The sequence below is a fragment of the Furipterus horrens genome, unplaced genomic scaffold (assembly GCF_987537825.1).
Source record: "Furipterus horrens unplaced genomic scaffold, mFurHor1.1.pri manual_scaffold_11, whole genome shotgun sequence".
Taxonomy (NCBI): Eukaryota; Metazoa; Chordata; class Mammalia; order Chiroptera; family Furipteridae; genus Furipterus; species Furipterus horrens.
Genome location: NW_028327181.1, coordinates 100,459,703 through 100,477,256, shown reverse-complemented (window position 1 = coordinate 100,477,256; position 17,554 = coordinate 100,459,703). Strand labels below are relative to the sequence as shown.

The 17,554-nt window shown below is 67.9% G+C and overlaps 1 protein-coding gene across 1 annotated transcript in view; it reads right to left on the bottom strand.

Annotated features, from left to right (window-relative positions):
• Positions 1 to 17,554, bottom strand: part of BAHCC1 (BAH domain and coiled-coil containing 1) — a 50,075-nt gene that overhangs the window by 17,299 nt on the left and 15,222 nt on the right. The window contains 4 exon segments of the mRNA XM_090292804.1: positions 164 to 272; positions 478 to 2,235; positions 4,801 to 4,923; positions 13,942 to 14,121. Of these exon segments, the coding sequence (XP_090148930.1) occupies positions 164 to 272; positions 478 to 2,235; positions 4,801 to 4,923; positions 13,942 to 14,121 (2,170 nt within the window).

Below are 17,554 nucleotides of genomic sequence, written 5' to 3'. Positions count from 1 at the left end.
CCAATGTCAGGGGTCTCCATCCCAGCAGGGGTCCTGTCAGCAGAGACCCCCCCCCAACATGGGCAGAAACCCCACCGAGGCCGGGTGTGGGTGCACAGCCCTGACCCCCACTGCCACAGAAGCGCAGAGGCGGGGCTGACCCCCGAGGCCCCCCGGCTCTTACTGCAGCAGCAGCTCCCGGCCGGCCAGCCCCCGGCGGTCCTCGCTCAGGCGCGCCCTCTCCTCTCCGGCCTCCAGGTCCAGCGTGTGGGTGGAGCGCGGCCCACCGCCAGCTGCACAGGTCGAAGACGGCAGAAGGACGAGGGTTGGGGAGGCTGGGCTGGGTGGCTGACCAGGTACTGAGGGCCTTCAGGGTCTGTGGGGGTGGGGGTGGGGAGCCCCAAAGACCGGGAGAGCTCGGGGCCCCTGGAGCCTTGGGAGGGTGGGCGAGGGCAGGTGGGCACACACCCCTGCCTCCCTCCCCACGTGGGGCCCTACCTTTGAAGGCGGGAGCCGCCCGGCCCTGCCGCCCGGGGTTGGTGCCATAGGCTGTCTCTGGCCGGCTCACCGTGTCCTTCTGCCGCGCCAAGGCCACTGCGATTCCCACAGGCGGCTGCCGCACCTCCCCATCGCCGTGCGGAGCCTCGTGCTCCCGGCTCCGGGCGCAGTCAGGCCTCTCCGCCACGCCAGGGGTCTGGCCCGAGCCCTTGGTGGACGGGCACTTCACGTCCTGCTGGGCACAGCTGGCCTTGAGGCCCCCCAGGCCGACGAAGGGTGCTTTCTGGCCAACGACCAGGGCCTGGTTACTGTACTTGAGCAGGTTCTTCATGGCCGAAGCCTCGTCGGGCGGGGCGGACAGGTCCTGGGGCAGGCGGGCCGCCTGCGGGAGGCCACCGCCAAAGGGGTCGAGGTAGGCGCTGCCCTTGTGCTCCTCGCCAATGGCCATGGTGGCGCCCTGGCCCGACTGGACGCTCCACGGGGGCAGCTGGGGCCCGCCGTAGCCCAGAGATGCCAGCTCCAGGGACTTGCGCTTGGCCTCGGCCCCACCGCACCCTGGCTCCATCTCGGGGGCCACCAAGTGCTGCTGATGCCGGATCCGGGCCACCTTCTGAGCCCCAGAGGGACCTGTGGGGGCCTCCTTGCTGGCAGCCTTGTCTAAAGTGCAGCAGGCCTGGGTGACCTTCCCGCCCAGAGGGTCCTGGTGACCTGGCCGGGGACAGTCCTGGGAGGGGGCGGGCAACTCAAAGTAGCTGCTTTTGTCCAGCACCCCTGCGGGGAGCCCAGGGAAGGGAGCGTCGGGGCCCGCACTGCGGAGATACTCCAAGCCCTTGAGCCGGGGGTTAAGGGCCACCTCGAAGTCCCCAGGCCGCTGCTCGCCCTTGCCCTCGGTCTTCAGGTGGGCGTAGGAGACCCCGTAGGAGGTGGCGTGGTCAGGCGCCAAGGCCCCGTCCAGGTGCCGGTCTTTGCCCTCACCTGCCATGGCACAGGTCTCGGCCGCGTGGAAGGAGCGGCCCTTGTCGGCCAGGTGTCCCACAGAAGGCACGAAGGTGGGCCCGCTGGCCTTCAGGTCCCGGGGCACTTTGTCCTGCAGCGGGCAGAGCCCTTCGGGGCCGGCGTGCAGCTGCAGGCAGGGGAAGGAGCCGGCGGCCGTGCTGAGGGGCGGGGGCGGCCCTGCGGGCAGGCCGGAGGGCACCGTGTAGGGCACGGCGTGGTGCAGCACCTGCCGCCTCTCCAGGCACTCGCCGAAGGCCTGCCCGGGCTCCGCGGGCCCCGCCGCCTCCGTGGCGCAGTGTCCCGAGGCCACCATGCCCACGCCAGGCCGCACCAGCACGCCGCCCGCGCAGCTGGCCAGCGCGGCCTTGCCCGCCTCCCCATTGAGCACCTTGGTGTTGAGGAGGCAGGAGGCCAGGTGCCGGGGGCGGCCCTCGCAGGAGCCCCTGGGCGGGGCGCTCTCCTTGCAGGGGCCGGCGGCCGGCAGGGGCAGCACCAGCTTGTGCCGCTCCGTGCCTCCGTCCTCCTCCGCCGCTGGCCGCTCCTTGCCGTCCGGCGCCTTGCCGGCCTTCTCCTTGCCCAGCTCTTTGCCCGAGAGGAAGCGGGCAAACTCCTTGGCGCCCTTCTGAAGGGTGGCGGCCTCGCCCCGGTCACGGCCGCAGGAGCCGATGGGGTGGCCGGGCGCGGCCCGGGCCACTCCGGGGAAGCCGTGGTTGGTGGGCAGCAGCGTAGGCTGGGGGGGCAGGTTGCGCAGGTAGAAGTTATCTGGGTGCGGAAAGAACCAAGTCAACGGGAAGCTGGGGCTGCAGAGCTCAGACCCCCCCTCCCAGGTGCCTCCCTGCTGCTGGCTGGCAGCGGCCAGGGTGACTGTCGGAACAAGGCTAAAAGTGACAGCACAGGCCCAGCACAAAACCTGCCACTGTCACCGTCTGTCAGTGGGAGGCTGGGCGGCCCGCCCCCACCCCCGCCTCCGGAACCTGCTGGGCCTCCCAAACCGAAGCCCTGTTCCCATTACACACTAACTCCCACCCCCCGGGAAGGGTTAGTTTTTAAAATTTACTTAATCGTATTTTTTCCCATTACCATTTGGTCCCCTTCTACTCCCCCAGGAAGGCTCTGGCTCATGTTCAGCCCCCCAGGAGAGAAGCGATGAAAATGCCCGGCACCCCTGCCCAGCGGGAGCAGGTGGGGTGAGGTCTGGGCCGCAGGCGCCTCCCACCTACCCCCTTGATGCTGGAGGCGTGGGAACTGCTCCAGCCTTTTCTCGTTCCCATTACCATTTAGTCCCCTCACGCGCCCCAATCCCCCACCCCGTCCAGTCTTCACAAACAGCCGCCAGCACCCTAAAGCTAGGGGGCTGCTTAGCTTGGTGGCTACGTGGCAGTGCACGTGGCAGGCAGCGCAGCTTAGCCCGCTGGAAGGATGCCTGGCCGCGTGGGGGGCTGTGAGGGAGCCCGCGCAGGTGGGACCGTGTCCTGTGGCCGGCCGGCTGAGTGCCCGGCTCTCATGGGCCCCTGGAATTGCTAAGACCCTAGAGGAAGTGAGGTCCGTGGGAGACATGTGTCTGAGGGTGGGCTTGGTGTGGAGCCCCCGCTCGCCTGTCTCCGGGATACGCTCCGAGGCCCTCAGTCCCCTTCATCGCCCCAGTGGGCACCTCCAGCTGGGGGATCATTTAAGGACAGGAGACAGGAAAATGGTCTTGGTTGGCTGTCCCGACCCCTAGCCCACTGCCGGCTTTCAATGTCCCTGCAGCCCTGGGACCATCCGTTCTGGGGGGTGGTGGGTGTACCCCCAGCTCACTGTGCTGGGTCATGGCCTGCTGTCCAGGCTGGCCCTCGGCCGGGGGCCAAGCCTTCCTGCCCAGGTCTCGCTCTCTTCGTGCGGCCCCGGCCACCCCTGGGACGCCCGGTGTTCCCCAAGCTGGGGCCAGGTTACCGTCTCTGGGAACCGTGGTGGGGGTGCTGCCCCTCCACACTCAGCTGGGGCGGCAGACAGGCAGCGCGGATGGCCTGGAGCCCCGAGGGAGAGCAGACAAGGGGGAACCAGAGAAACATTTGGAACTTGTAAAACTGCCCTCAGCTGTGTGAACTCCTCGCTAGTTTCCTGCTAATTAAAACAAGGGGGACCTGGGCGGAACCCAATTAGCTAGGTCTCCAAAACCAAAGGTTCCTGCGTGGGGCTCCACCCCGACACTGAGAGGGAGCGGCCGCCAGGGCCCAGCGCCCGGAGGGCTCCCTGGCTGCGGGGCTGGGCCCACCCGTTCGCCCCTGACAAACGCTGTCGCAAGAGCTGCACACGTGAGCTGCCGTGGGAGACGGGGGGACCGGGTGGCCGCGTGGTGGGGGCTGCCCCCGGGAGGCAGGGCCTGCAGCACCTGCCCATCTCCTGGTGGGGCTGGAGGCCCTCCCCGCACTGCCTGCCGGCCGCACCGTCTCTGCCCCAACCCCAGCTGGCCAGTGCTGGGCGGGGGCGAGGGAAGGTCCCCAGTCCCTCTGCACGGAAGCTGGGCGGGTCTGCTTCTCTGCAGGGGTGCCCGTTCCCAGAGCCTGGGCCACGAACGGGGCTGTCCAGGACCCCTTGACCCTTATGCCCCTTCCAGGTCCCCCATGAGGCCCCGTGTCCTGGTTCAAATCCATATCACTTGTCACCTCACCTAAAATGTAGTAACTAGCGCCCGTCTCCTGGCCCAGCCTCCCGGGCAGCACACGGGGGAGATCTTCCTAACATGCAAGGGAGCTAGCACCCCAGCCAAGGCAGGGCACCAAGGCCTCGGGCCACCCCCCACACCTGCCCCCTCTCCTTCAGGCTTCTAGGTGGGATCCGTGCCCCTGAGGTGCCTGCATGAATGTCCGAGCCCCCCATGGCCCCGCCAGCCCCGACTTCTCGTCAGCAAAGCCCACTCCAGGGACATCTGCAGGCCCCTCCTGCCAAAGGGTGGCAGCCGCCCCCGCCCCCGCCGCCTGGACACACACCTTTGTGGCGTCTGGCCCTGGTGTCTGGGGGGGCCTGGCCTTGTGCAGCCCAGCGAGGGGAAGTGCAGGCTCCCCCGCCACCCCCGCCCGAGCATCCTGGAGCCCCGGGGCTGCCCGGGGTGGGCGTGCAGGGCCAGGCCAGGGGCTGAAGGGGCTGGGTGCCGCCCCTCGGGCCGGGGTTATTTGGGAGGCTCCTGCCTGAGCCTTGAGGGCTCCAGACAGCACGGCTGCCCCTTGCTGTGCTCATGGGCCCCATGGCCGTGGTCCTGGGGTCCAGAGGCCGAGAGGGGTGGCCCCTGCAGGATGCCCTTCGTCACGGGCCTCACACAGACCCTCGAACCGCCACGCCAGCACTTGCCTTTTTGGGGTCCATAGAAACGGTGCTGTCCATAGAGAACGTTGCTGTTTCCATGGTGATCCAAGTGGCTCATGGGTAGGAAGGTGGATGCCAGACTCCCCGAAAATCTGGGGTACCCTGGAGCTAGAGAAGCAAGGGGACCGGCTGCAGAGGCACCTCCAGGCTGTAGCCCACTCCTGCCTGGACCCCAGGGAGGCAAGAAGCCAGTGGGCAGCCAGGGGCAACGGCCCGAGGAGCCAGCGGGCAGCTGCCTGTGGGAAATCAGCCCGTCAGCACCTCACATTAACTCCGACTCCACTAACCCATCCCTCTGCGCAGCTCAGACTGAATTGCTGCCGGGCTGGGAGTGCGGGGCGGCTGGTGCGGGCCCCCCGTCTCTCTCCAGCGGTACAGAGCTCGTGGCAGTGCAACGGGCAGGACACAGGCGGCCATGGTGAGTGCAGAGGCCTTCACAGCACAGGCCACACCCCGGCCCCCAGGAGCCCGCGCCGGACACCGCCAGCCCCTTCGCCCCGGCCTCGGGTGCATGAGCAGCGCGGGTCCAGCGGCCCACGCCGGGGGCTGGGGAGGCGCCCACCTTGCTGGAGGCCACGGACCCCAGGCTCTCTGTAAGCCAGGCCTGCTCTGCACTCTGAAATCTGCAAAGGGTCCCCAGTGCAGAGGGCATGATCTCCAAGAGTTCCCTGCGTTGGTTCCCGGCCCTGAGACCGTCCCTAGTGCCTCCAAGTCACGCGTGCAGGCCCCTCTCTGTCACTCTGAGGGGTCTGCCCAGCACAGGACGCCAGCCATACCCTGGAACCCGCCCCACCTGCTGGCGCTGGGCCTTGGTAGGCTCTGGCCACCGGGGACGCACACACTGCCCCCCAGAAGGGATGAGGACAGACGGAACTAATAACTGGCTGGGGAGGCCAGGCACGGGGCAGGGGCAACTTGTCTGCTAGACGCCCAGAGCCGCCAGCCACCTGGAATGTGGCTCCTCACTGCTGGTCCTTCCCCACCGGGCCCAGAAGGGAGTGGTGGGCTGGCCGAGTGGCCCCCTGGCCGGGGCAGGCGGGACCCTGTCTTACTCCAAAACTCATGCTCCGAGCTGATGCTCTGAACATCTCTCCAGGGAGCAGGGTCTTAGAGGAGTTTCAGGGACTCCGTGACTTGACCGGCTTCCAGGGACGGCTTCCCATCCAACCTGCTGTAACGAGGGGGCAGGAATCCCCAGGTTTCCCCAGGGCTCAGTCCCCAGGGGTGGTGTCCCAGGCAGGTCCCATCGCAGCTGCGCTTTGACGAAGGGGAGCTGTGGGCCACAGGCCTCCGGCCCGAGCACCGCAGGGGGCCTCAGGCTGATGCTGGGGACACTGAAACTGTCAGACGGGAGTGCGGGTAAAGGCCAGCAGGGCCTGGACAGTTACCTTGGTGCTGGGGGGAGGCTGGAGTGCAGCCCCAGAGCCGCTGTGGAGGCCGCTCAGAGGGAAGGAGGATGGGGGCTGCAGGGCAGAGCTCAGAGTAGGAAATGCTCAGACGTCTAATGGGGGCACTTCGGGATCCCCAGTGTGAATGGGGCATCCTGCACCCTGATCCCAGCAGGCCCCGCAGCAGTGACAGGCCACCACCGTCCAGCCCTTAGTGCTGCGGTTGGACGTCCTCTGGCCCAGGGGCTCTGAGGTGCAGTGGCGGAGCCCCGACCCCCCGGGCGCACAGGTCCCACGGGCCCGAGGGACAGCGCCCTGGAGGCTGCCAAGGAGCACCCGCACTGTGCGGTCCCAGCCGGCTCCCGGGCCCGTCTGGGGACTAGGGAGGCGCCCGGTGCCGCCCTGCCTGTCCCCCTGCATCCCATTTCTGCCGGGCGCGGGCTGAGTCGGGGAGCGGGCCAGCTGGCCTGGTGTGTGCGGAGACACATCTGGAGCAGATGTTCCCGGGGTTAAACTCAGCTCCCGGAAGGCCTGACAAAAGCGGCCGGGGTGGGAGCGCCGGGCGGGGGCCGAGGCCTGTGAGTGCTGCGTGGGGAGCGGCTAGGCCACGCAGCTGCCCCCCTTTAACTGGCTGCTGTTAAATCTTTTACAGGGCCTCGTTCTGGTAAACAGAAGTCTGTAAATTCCTCCTTCCCAGACTCCACTTCCCAGGCGCGGACCCCCCCGTGACCCCTCGGGAGGTCCAGGCCTCCCGCCCACCCGCCCTCTGGGGGAACAGGCGAGGGGTGGGCTCCTTCCTGCCGGCGCTTTTGGGAGCCGAGGGGGGCCATGGCCCTGCCTGTGCTTCCACGTCTGCCCCCGAGCTAGGGACATGCACCAGGAGGGGTGGAAGTCTGCCAGGGGCCCGCCTTCCCTCTGCAGGATGCAAGGGCCGCACCCCGGGGACCCCAGAAGGGGGGCTGTGGGCAGGGGACGGGGGCACGGGCGGTGGAGCCAGGCCCTGGGGGCCGGGGCTGAGGAAGGGGAGACATCCTCCCAGCCCAGCCACAGAAAGGCCTTTTCTTTTCCCAACAAGACCACACTTTCTGAATTGAGGAAGAAAATAAAAATGATTTTTATGAATCAGAGCAGCTGTTCTGAGACCAGAAGCCAGAAGCCAGAAGCCAGGGCTGCCAGGTCCTTGAAGGGGCTGTTTTGGAGGAGAGTTGGGGGTGCTTCTGGGGGTGGCTCAGGGCAGGGAGAGAATATAGGAGCAAGGTGGCTACACACCCCAGAGGAGGGGCTGGACACCCTGGGACCCACGGCCAGTGGGCAGCGCAGTCCAGGACCCCTTCCCAGACTCTCACACCATTTGAGATCACAGCTGCTGTGATCACTCTGATTGACAGGTGGCACCTGCTGCAAAGCTCAAGAATCAATGCCATCAGCACCCCAGGGCGGGCAAGGAAGCGAGGACCAGCACCTTGACCTTTATGGGCTGGGCAGGGGCAACGCCCGCCAGGTCCCTGGGCTCCCGACCCCTTGGTAGGCCATCCCCGCCCCCACCCGCATCCCTGGCCTCTGCTGGCCATGCCTAGGAAGGTCAGGGTGCTGAGGATGTGGGAGCGGGCAGGCAGATGGGCCAGTGACAGGGTCTGAAGGAGGGCAGGAGGGCAGGCCAGGACCCTGCCCAGGAGGAACAAATGAGGGGGTGGGGGCTCTTTAACCCACTCAGCAGGAGAGGAAGGAGGGGGACCCGACACCCCCACATCTGCCCTCCTTTCCCATGGGGCCACAGCCTTACTCCACCCACACGGTGAGTGTGTCACCTCTCCTAGGTGTCCCTGCAGCAGCCCACAGTGCCCGAGACCCCCTAGCTTTCTGACCCCTCAGACCCAGAACCTTCTCTCACAAGGCTGGAGGGGCTCAGCCCTGGCCCACCCACCCGACCAGTGACCACCCTCCTGGGGGGCCTGGGGGCAGATCTTGAGTTTCTCCAAAGGCTAGATGCTGCAGAGGCCTCCAGGACAGGCCTGAGGAGAGGGGTGCGTTGCCAGCCAACAAGAGCACCAGGATTCCCTGGGGGTTCAGGACTCCTCCCATCACAGGATCACCCAGGGGCCTCCACCGCAGGCCCACAGGACTCTGGCTGCCCCCCGGGGCCCCACCCCGCTGCCCCCACACCACGAGGCAAGGCTTTTCGCAGTGGGTGCCCCTTGCCCCCATGCCACCCGGAGAGACAGCACTGGCAGCTCCAGCACATACCTGGCCGAGCCCCCGACTGCTGGTGCCGGGACACCGCACCTTCCTACAGCCAGTCATCCCGAGCAGGTTCCCAGGACCCTGGACGCACCACCGCAACTGCCCATACGACCAGTCCGAGGTCCCATCTTCCTCTGGATCCCACCCACCCTCAGGGCTCAGCAGCAGGAAAAGCCCCTCTGGGTGGAGCCTCAGCAAATCCCACCCCACCTCCAGTCAACCCTGACAGATCCTACCCTACCTCACTCATGGTGGCCCCCGAAGAGGCCCCTAGGGGACACCCGGCCTGGCCAAAGGGCCCCTGCCCCAGCGCTTGACATTGACAGGTGCCCCCCACATGCCTGCCTTCTGCTCAGGGTGCCGGTGGCTTTCAGTGCTGCGCAAGTCTACGCAGTGATCCCCCGAGGCTGGGTAAGGAGGCTCCCAGGGTGGCCTCTGTCCCGGAGATACAGGAGGGTCCGGCCGGGAGAACAGGGCCCTTGCCATCCCTGCTCCACATCGGAAGGGAGTTAACTAGCACCTCCCCCTGTTCTCCCTGTTTTTGGCCAAACACCCTCATTTCAGTCACAGCCCTCAAGTTGGCGCTCAGACCCCCTGGGCGTCCAGGCTGTGCTTTCAGAGTATGGGGGGAGCCAAGTGAGACCCCTTTTCTGGGCCAGAGTGGGCTTGATAGCTCAGCCTCTCCGGGGTCCCACTACCTGGCCTTGCGCAGCTGGGGGCTGGGGCCACTGGGTGTGCTCATGCTGATCCCCGTCCCACTGCATCCAGGGGCGCTGGTTCCCCCAGTGGCCTGGGGGCCGGGCTCAGGCGCATGTGCACACACTGGCCGCGGGGCCTGGCAGTCTGTGCTGGGCCGAGAGGTGTGGCGAGAGCCGGTGGACGGTGCTAGTGCCAGGCTCCGCGGGCGCCTCTGGAACAAGAGCCTGGGCAGCCTGCCGAGGAGCCCGGTGGCCCGTGCACAGTCCCAGGCTCCTGGCACGTGAGCTGCAGGGAGGAGCAAGGCCCGGGGCCCAGAGCAGAAACGCCCAGCCTGTCAGGACTGGACAAGGCTGCGTCCCCAGGCTGCTGCAGGCGTCCGCTGGGGCAACACTGGGGTCGCAGAGCCTGAAGCCGGGAGCAACCTGGAGCGGCCCCCCAAACCTTCGCCGACAGTCCACACAGCCTGGGAGCTCTGCTCCGCCCCGTCCAGACCTCCTGTGGGCCCCAAGACCCACTGGGTGAAGCACCCTGGACGCACACAGACCATCGGGGCGGGGACTCCTGGGAACTTGGGGCTGTGGGAACAGACGTACGGCAGACAGGACCTCTGGCCAGGCAGCGAGAGCGGGCCTCTCCCACCCAGTCAGACCCAGAGCCGCCCTTGCTCCGAGGCCCACAACCCAGCGAGGACAGGGGGTCTCCATCCACCCCGGCCGCGCCGCCTGCGTCACAGAGGGCCCGGCGGCTCTTCAGCTGAGCGCGGGGTGCAGGTGAGGAGGCTGCGGCTCAGTGGTGCTGGGGCCCCAGCCTGGGGCGGGCATGGCGGCCTCGAGACCCCTGCAGCCTGTGGCCATGAGGAGGCCCCTGCGAGGGGCTGGGCCTGGGCCTCACCTGGCAGCCCTGCCTCCCGCTGCCCACGAAATGTTGTGCTTCCGGGAGAAGTAAGTGACCCAACAGGAATGGGATGAAATGCCGACCCCGAGTGCCCCGGGTATGCCAGCAGCAGCTGCAGGGACTGGGCGGGTCATTGGGGCTAGCAGAGTGCCCTCTGGTGGCCCCGACAGCACCCGCAGTGTGGGAGGTGGGGGGCCACCAGCGGGAGGGCCACAGGAGGCGACGCAGCGAGGCGCCAGGGCACGGTCGCACAAAGCCCTGGGAGGGCTCCGAGGGGTCCGCGGCGGAGGTGGCTGGAGGGCGTCTGTTCCCACTGTGCCAAGTTCCAGGGGCTCGGGCCCTTCCCCCCTCGCTGTCCCCACATTTCAGAGCAGCTCAGAGTCCCCACTGGCCATGGGCAGCGGGCAGGTAGCATGGCGAGGGGGGCTGCGCAGACACTGAGATACCTTCCCTGCGCTGGAGGGAAGGGACGGGGGGGGCAGCATGTGGTCCTGTGGGGGCCACTGTAGCTGCCAGGGAAACAGACAAGGAGAGGGAGGGGGGCTGACGGGCTGGGGCTGGGGGGACCGGGTGTCCAGGGCAAGGACACACCTCGGGGAGGGCCGGCAGGGTGGGGAGCCCTGGGGAGAGTCCTGGAAGATGAGCTGGTGGGCGAGCAGGTCTCAGAGGCCACACAGAGGTGGTGGCCACTGGGGGGGACCTCCACCCTTCATTCAGACATGGGCCTGACTTCCGCTGGCTTCCAGAAGCCCTGGCTGGTCCTGAGGCCTCAGAGGGGACAGGAGGAAACAGGGGGGCAGCTGGGGGGATGGGGACCGCAGGGGTGCCGATGGCTCTTTGGTGCAGCCTGGTACTGCAGCCCTGCCCAGGGACGGTGTGGCTCCCGCAGAGAGGCCGCCAGGGCCAGGGCCCGAGCTGGCACGTGTGCCCACTGCCGCCCACGGCTCTCCCTCCAGGTGGCACAAGAGACCACGAGGAGCCAGGCTGCGGCACAGCAGCTGCCCCCCCCTCCCCAGCTGAGCCCCCAGGAACAGAATCCCCTTTCATCAGCCCTGCGGGTGGTCCCAGCCCAGCAGCGGAGGGGAGGGCCGGGGAGGGGGTGGGCCAGGCTCGCTGACAACAGGACCCCCGGGGCAGGCTGGCTGGACACGGCTGCACCCTAATCCCGTCCAGTCCCGCTGCCCACCCCTCCCTAAGCCCCAGAAGGGAATGTCCAGCCACTGGCGGGACCACTCACTCGAGTGAGCCTGGGACCCAGAGGCCAGGACACACAGGGTCTGCCCTTGCCCCAGCCAGATGTCCAGGGCGGCCCCTCCAGCTCTGGGCCCCTCCCCTGCACTCCAGCTGCCCCCCAGGGAAGGCTGGGTTCACCAGCGGAGAGGTGGGGCCTGCCTGGAGTGGGGGGCAACGGGGTACATGCCCCACACCTGGTCCCCACTTGCTGCCCCATCCTGGCCTCCTTGCCCCACAGAGAAGAGCCCCTTCAGAGGCCCAGCGCTGGCCAGGCGTTGGGGGCACCTGCCTTCCCACCCCTCCTGGGGCAGGTGGAAGGAGTGGATGGATGAGGGTGGGAGCCAGACTCTGAGCAGCCCCCCCAGGCAGCCCACCGCGCCTGCCGGCCACCCCCCTCTGGCCGTGTCGCGTGCCCCCCTCCCCCCAATAGACACGGCAGAGAAACAGGCCCCACAGCATGTGGGGAGCCAGCTGGCACCCAGTCAAACTAGCAGCCAGGCACGCTGCCAGGGCAGCCAGCCAGCCAGCACTGCCACTCGCCGCCCCGCCCGCAGCTCGCTGGCCTTCACGCGCGTGGAGCTCGCAGCGAGGCGGCCGGCACCACGTGGCCTGTCGAGGCTGCTGAAGGAAAGGGATCCCGGGGCGGGGCAGCCCTACCGAAGGCAGAGAAGAAGGGGAGATGGCTGCGGTAAACTGAGGCACCACTGGCCTCAGGTGGAACCCCACACTTTTTTCCAGGTCCCTGTTCTGGAGCCTGGGAGGGTGGCTCAGAGTCCCATCCGCTGTCCCTTGTCCTGTGTCCACCTGCGCTCACCCCACCAAGCCCACTGCCCCAGCACGTGTCCTCTCCCCACCTCGACCAAGGGCACGTCCTCCCAGGAGGCACTGAGGGGACACACAGGACCTGCGGCCCTCAGGGCTGGTGGGGGCAGGAATGCCTCAGTGTGGCCCAGCCCCTCCTGCTCAGCAGGCTGCCCCTGCCTCGAAAGAGCCGCCTCTCCAGGATGCAAGGTGGGTGGGAGCAGGAAGGGGCACAGGCCAGGGTGGCCCCCCACGGGCCTCTCACTCAGCCAGGTGGGCGCCCCTGGGGCTGCGGCTGAGGGTGGTGGGTGGCCCCAGGGCTGCAAGGAGGCAGCCGTTGTCTGGGGGAAGTGAGTTTCTGCAGCCGCTTCCCCGTTCCCGCAGCCCCCAGAGGAGCCGGCTGGGGCACCTTCTCCAGGGCCCCAGGGCAGGTGGTGCTGCCCACAAACCGTCCTCCTTGCTGACAAGGTCCCCAAGGGGTGTCAGAGCTGCTGCCACTCCCAGGCCTGTGCCAGGGACAACTGCCGCAGGAAGGGGAAACCAAGTCACCTAGCCTGCCTGCACCTGCGCAGCCGTTACTCTGGGTGAGGGCCCACGCGGCTGCGGCCTCCCTGCAGCTGCCCCGACACTCAGCTGCCCTCCACCCTTCCGCCGATGTCCTGGGAGCCAGAGGCCAAGGCCCGCCTGGCAACGCTGGCACAGAAGGGCCTGGAAGAAGCGGGTGGCCCCACACCAGGGCCCAGACCCGCCTGCGCTCATCGGCCCTCGGGAGCGCAGGCCCAGGAAGCGGGCGGCGGCGGCGGTCTGGGCCCAGGACCCTGCACCGCCCACCTGTGTCCCCCAGGGCCAGCGGCCTCCCCCCTTATCGCCTGCCCAGCATGTGCATTCCGCACGGCGCTTAAAGCCCCGGGTATTTTAACAACTGTCCCTCACTCGTCACCTGTCCTGTTTGGAATACAGCCCCTTTCTTGTTGCACAAAGAGAGGTTTCTCTCGCTCTCCAGCAGGGCTGGGCGCTAATCTCCTGCCTGGAACACCGGCGGCCGCCGCAGCACGGTGTGTGGGTCCGCGCTCTCCGCCAACGCAGCGCCCGCTGCTCAGCAGTCATTGAGTTACAGACGTGCTGGTGCCAGGAGCGCAGAGCCCTCTGTGCCCGCTGCCAACTGCAATCACCTCTCCACGTGCCGGCCGCCGCTGGGCTTAACCCTTCCCGTGCCACAGGGGACGGGGGCCAGTGGGGACTGGCAACCGTGGGGTCAGGGCCACCACCCATGTCCCAGTGCCAAGGGGGAGAGCAGACAGTGGGGAGCCCCACAATCCTCCAGTGGCCTCCAGGGGCACTCCTGCCTCCGGCCACTGGTACCCACTAGGTACCTACTGTGTGCAGGGCTTCATCCCCTCAGGAGGCGGGGGGCATGGGAGGGACTCTTTCTAGGCCAGGCCCCCAGAGTGGCAGCCTGAGTATGATGACAGCTCTCTCCTTCCTGACCCTCCCTCCCAGCTGGCACATCTGGAGCCCATGCCTCCCCGAGTCTGGGGGGGGGGTGGCGCAGCCCGGGGCGGAGGGCGTAGCCCAGCCCGCGGCCCAGCTGTGTTCCACATTTCCTTGGCTCCCTGGAGCCCCTCGGGCCCCGCCCCCTTCTCGCCCTCCCTGCCCATCTGTGGTGCACATCCGGCAGGGACCACTGCCTGGCGGGCCCACCCCATTTCCACCCAATGACGGCCCCTCCTGTGGGGACTTCCTCAGCAGGGAGGCAGCCCCTCACCAGGGCCTTCGGCACAGCAGCGGCGCCAACGGTTTCACCCCTGGCCTGGACGCCATGGAAGTCCCTGCGGCCACCGGGCCTGCGGGAGCCCAGCCCCTGACTTACCTTCGTGGGAGTGGGAGAGCCAGATCTGGGAGGGGGCGGGGTGGGAGCCCCGGTAGGCCTGCTCCGCGGGGGCGGGGGTGGGGCCGCTGGGGTGCGCTGGGGCCGCTGAGCCCAGGCTGCCGCTGAGGAAGCTGCCCATGAACGAGGAGGCCGGAGAGCTCCCCATCAGCCGGCTGCTGGCTGTGGACACAGGGGTGAGAGTCAGGCTGGGCCCTCAGGGGGTGGCTCTCAGGCCCCAAGATCCCCGGGCTTTCGCCTTCGAATACCCAAGAAGCTGCTCACCCTGACAGTCACGCTCAGGGGCCAGGGCCCCGGTGCCCTTCGTTACTGCAAAACCCTCCAGAGAGGCACATTTGTCACCACCCCGTCACTCAGCCCACGCCGCCCCCACCAACATGCCCCAGGTACTGTTCAGGGCCCACGGGGTCTGGGAGGCAGAACCTGGACATTCCCAGGCCCCTGAGCCTGGCACGCCTGCCAGAGCACTTTGCCCATAGCCCCTGGCAGGGTCCGGGTCAGCAGGGCCCCCGGGGCCCACCCTGCCCTGTGGCTCAGCCGTCTCTGGCCACCCTCAAGCAGACACTGGGGTTCGACCTTTCCGCACAGGGCAGCCTGCCACCTTCTCCCAGGCCCAGCCACTGGTCATCGGAATGGGGACCCAGTCCCAGGTGAGCAAGAGGAGGAGCTGAGGCAGTAACCAGCAGAAGCTGGGGGTGTAAGGGTCTGCTTTTCTCTCCCCCCGGGGCTAGGGCCAGGCCCTGACTGGCTGGCATGGAGCCGCAGACAGTCACTCAGCCCAGGACATCTGTCGCTTCCCCAGCAGCCAGCCTCCATGCCTGCCCACCCCAGTTCTGCAGCCCCACGTGCACCCACCACCACTGTGTCCCCTCTCTGTCCAAGGCCAGCAGCCAAGGCCAGGATGAGTGAGCCGGCATGGGTTTCCATAGAGACGGGCAACTTGCACAGGAAGAACATACCCATACACCCAGAACCTGCCCGGTGCCTGGTGGGTGGTCTCGGCCCCCACCCTGGCAGGATGCCCTTGTCACCTCCCCACTGGCAGCGAGCATGGCTTGGGATGGTCCCAGGGGATGGGGAGCAGGGAGCAGGGAGGAGGGAGCTGGGAGCTGGGAGCTTGCTGCCGTTGGGCTGAGTGTCGGGGCCTGCAGGGTGCGCAGGGGCTTGGGGACCTGGGGGGCTCAGGCCCGGCCCCAGGTGAGTCAGGGCATCCGTTTCCCAGCCCAGGAGGCAGGAGGCACCCGTGAGTCCGTGATGCCTCACCCAGCCGGGCTGGGCCCTGGGAGCAGCCCAGACACAGGGTGACTCAGCAGAGAGGAGGGAGGCCAGAAGCAGGGAGGCAGGGGCTGCCCCACTGGGGACCCGGCTTCAGGGCCAACCCACGTGGCTGTCAGGGACCTCTCCCGGGCACGCCATGGAGGAAGGGTCTGTCAGGGCTGGCCAGGGACTGGGGCATGAGCTGACCTCTGGGGTGGGTGGGTGTCAGGATGCAGGGAGACCTGGAGAGGCCCCAGGGGCAGGGGGCGAAGGGGCCTGGGAGCCAGGGACTTCCCGGACCGCAGGGCTGGGACGGCATGGGCCGCGGCCAGACCACAGGCCCGTCCAGCCAGAGAAGGGAAGTGCTGGCCTCCCAGGCAGGCGGGTGGGGCAGGGTGGAGAGGAGGGCGGCCCTGCTGGGCTCCAGGGACTCTGGGGGGGCCATGCCTGTGGAGTGAGCGAGGCCTCTTCCTGCCTCGCCCCGGCACGCCTGCCCCCACACCCTCCCAGGAAAGCCCCTCATCCCTGTTCCTCCGGGGCCAGTGGGAAGCAGCTGAGTCCAAAAGTTGCATCTGGCTAAAGGATTTCTCCAGGAGCCTGGCCTGAGAACCCCACACCTTGGGTGCTCCCACACCCCCGCGGAGGGGGCGGCAGACGAGGCCCCAGGCCCAAGCAGCTCCCACAGGGCTCTGTGGTCCTCGGATCCAGGAAAACTGAGGTTCGGAGGTTGCTTCCTCAGAGGGTCTCAGACAGACAGGGCTCTTCGGGGGCTGCCGGCAACCTCTGAAGACCCAACCCTCAGGTCCCCAAGGGCCACCGCCTAGGGCCAGGGCAGGGGGAGCAGGCCTGAGGCTGAGTTGGGGGTCTGATCCAATGGAACCCTAAACTGGAATATGGAGACTGATCCTGACCTTGGGTGGGGACTTTCATGGGTGTCCTATTCTGACATCATCCCAGAAAAGGGGTCCCATTGCATGGGGGTTTGGGGGTGGTGGGGGGGGGCAGAGCTCGGCCAGCCTCGGTCTTGGCTCCAGGGAGTCAGGGACAGACCAGTGACAGGCTCTGCTTCCTGCTGTGGCCAGAAACCCCACATCAGCCTGTCTCCCTTCCCACCTGGCGCCCCAGCCGCCCCTGACTAAGTGGGCAACCTGCAGGGGTCCCCAAGTGCCCCCACTCAGGCTGGGCCATCACCTGGGGGGGGTCCCCACTCCCCTTCCCACACTGAAACATTAGAGCCTTGTCGCACACATGTTATGCCTTTACATGTTCGTTACCAAACTCCTCAGAGACCACAATCCCAGAAGTCCACCGTGGGAGGCGGGCGCAGGGACCAGGCAGCCTCTCCCTCCGAGACCGCAGCCTGGGTGCTGCCACTGCCAGGGGTGCCACAGTCCCGACCCACGGGCCAGCCCTGACGCCCCAGCCGAGGCCAGCAGAGCGGGGCCCCGGACGCTTGCTCCGAGGGGTTCCCTGCCCTTCACCTTCCTGGGCTAGGAGTTTGGGGACAGAGAAGGTCCTGCTGGCCTCGCCAGGCCATGGTGCGTATCAGGGCGGAGCCTGCTGGCTCCTGACCCTGGGACAGAGCGTCCCGGTTCCCACTGTCACCTCCGCCTCAGGGAATTCTGGCAGTGGCACCGCGCCCGGCCCGCAGAGCTGTGGCAGACCTGGCTGCCACCTCCCCAGCCCCTGCAGCCACCAGCCCCAGACAGGGCCTGAGCAGAGGCGACCTGGGCCCGGGCCAGGCCGGAGCAGCACCGCCAAGTCTGGCTGGGAACTGGGCTGCAGGCTTCTTTCCTCTGGCCGCGGGAGCGCTGTGGTCACCAGCCTGGGAGGGTGGGGGGAGCCCCACGCAGCAGTGGGGACAGGGACTCTTGGGCTGGACCCTGCGTCCCGCCACTGCGGTCTTTACAAACCCCACACTGATTTGTGTCACCGCCATGCCGGGTGGCGGGCCACCATTCACGTGACAACGAATGGGGCACTGCTGCCCGGGCCCCACCGTCCCAGTGCCCAGGCTCTGGTGTGAAGGAGGCCTGTTCCTCAAGGCCGCCCGGGCCGCTCCAGTGTGCGCAGTCAGGGCAGCCATTCCCCTCGGCTTGTCTGTTAGTTCTCGTCCCAGGGACCTGGCCCAGGCTTAGGACGGCCTGCACGCTGTGTGAGGTGTTGGCAGGCCCCAGAGGCGGGCCACCCTGTGCCAAGCACCAGCCCCCCACCGCCCCCCACTGCCTGGCCAGCCAGGCCAGGTTCTCAGCCCCAGACACAGGGCTCCGGCCGCAGCGCTGCCCAGCACACCGCGGAGGCCTGGCTCGGCCCCTGGGCTGGCTGAGAAAACCACTCC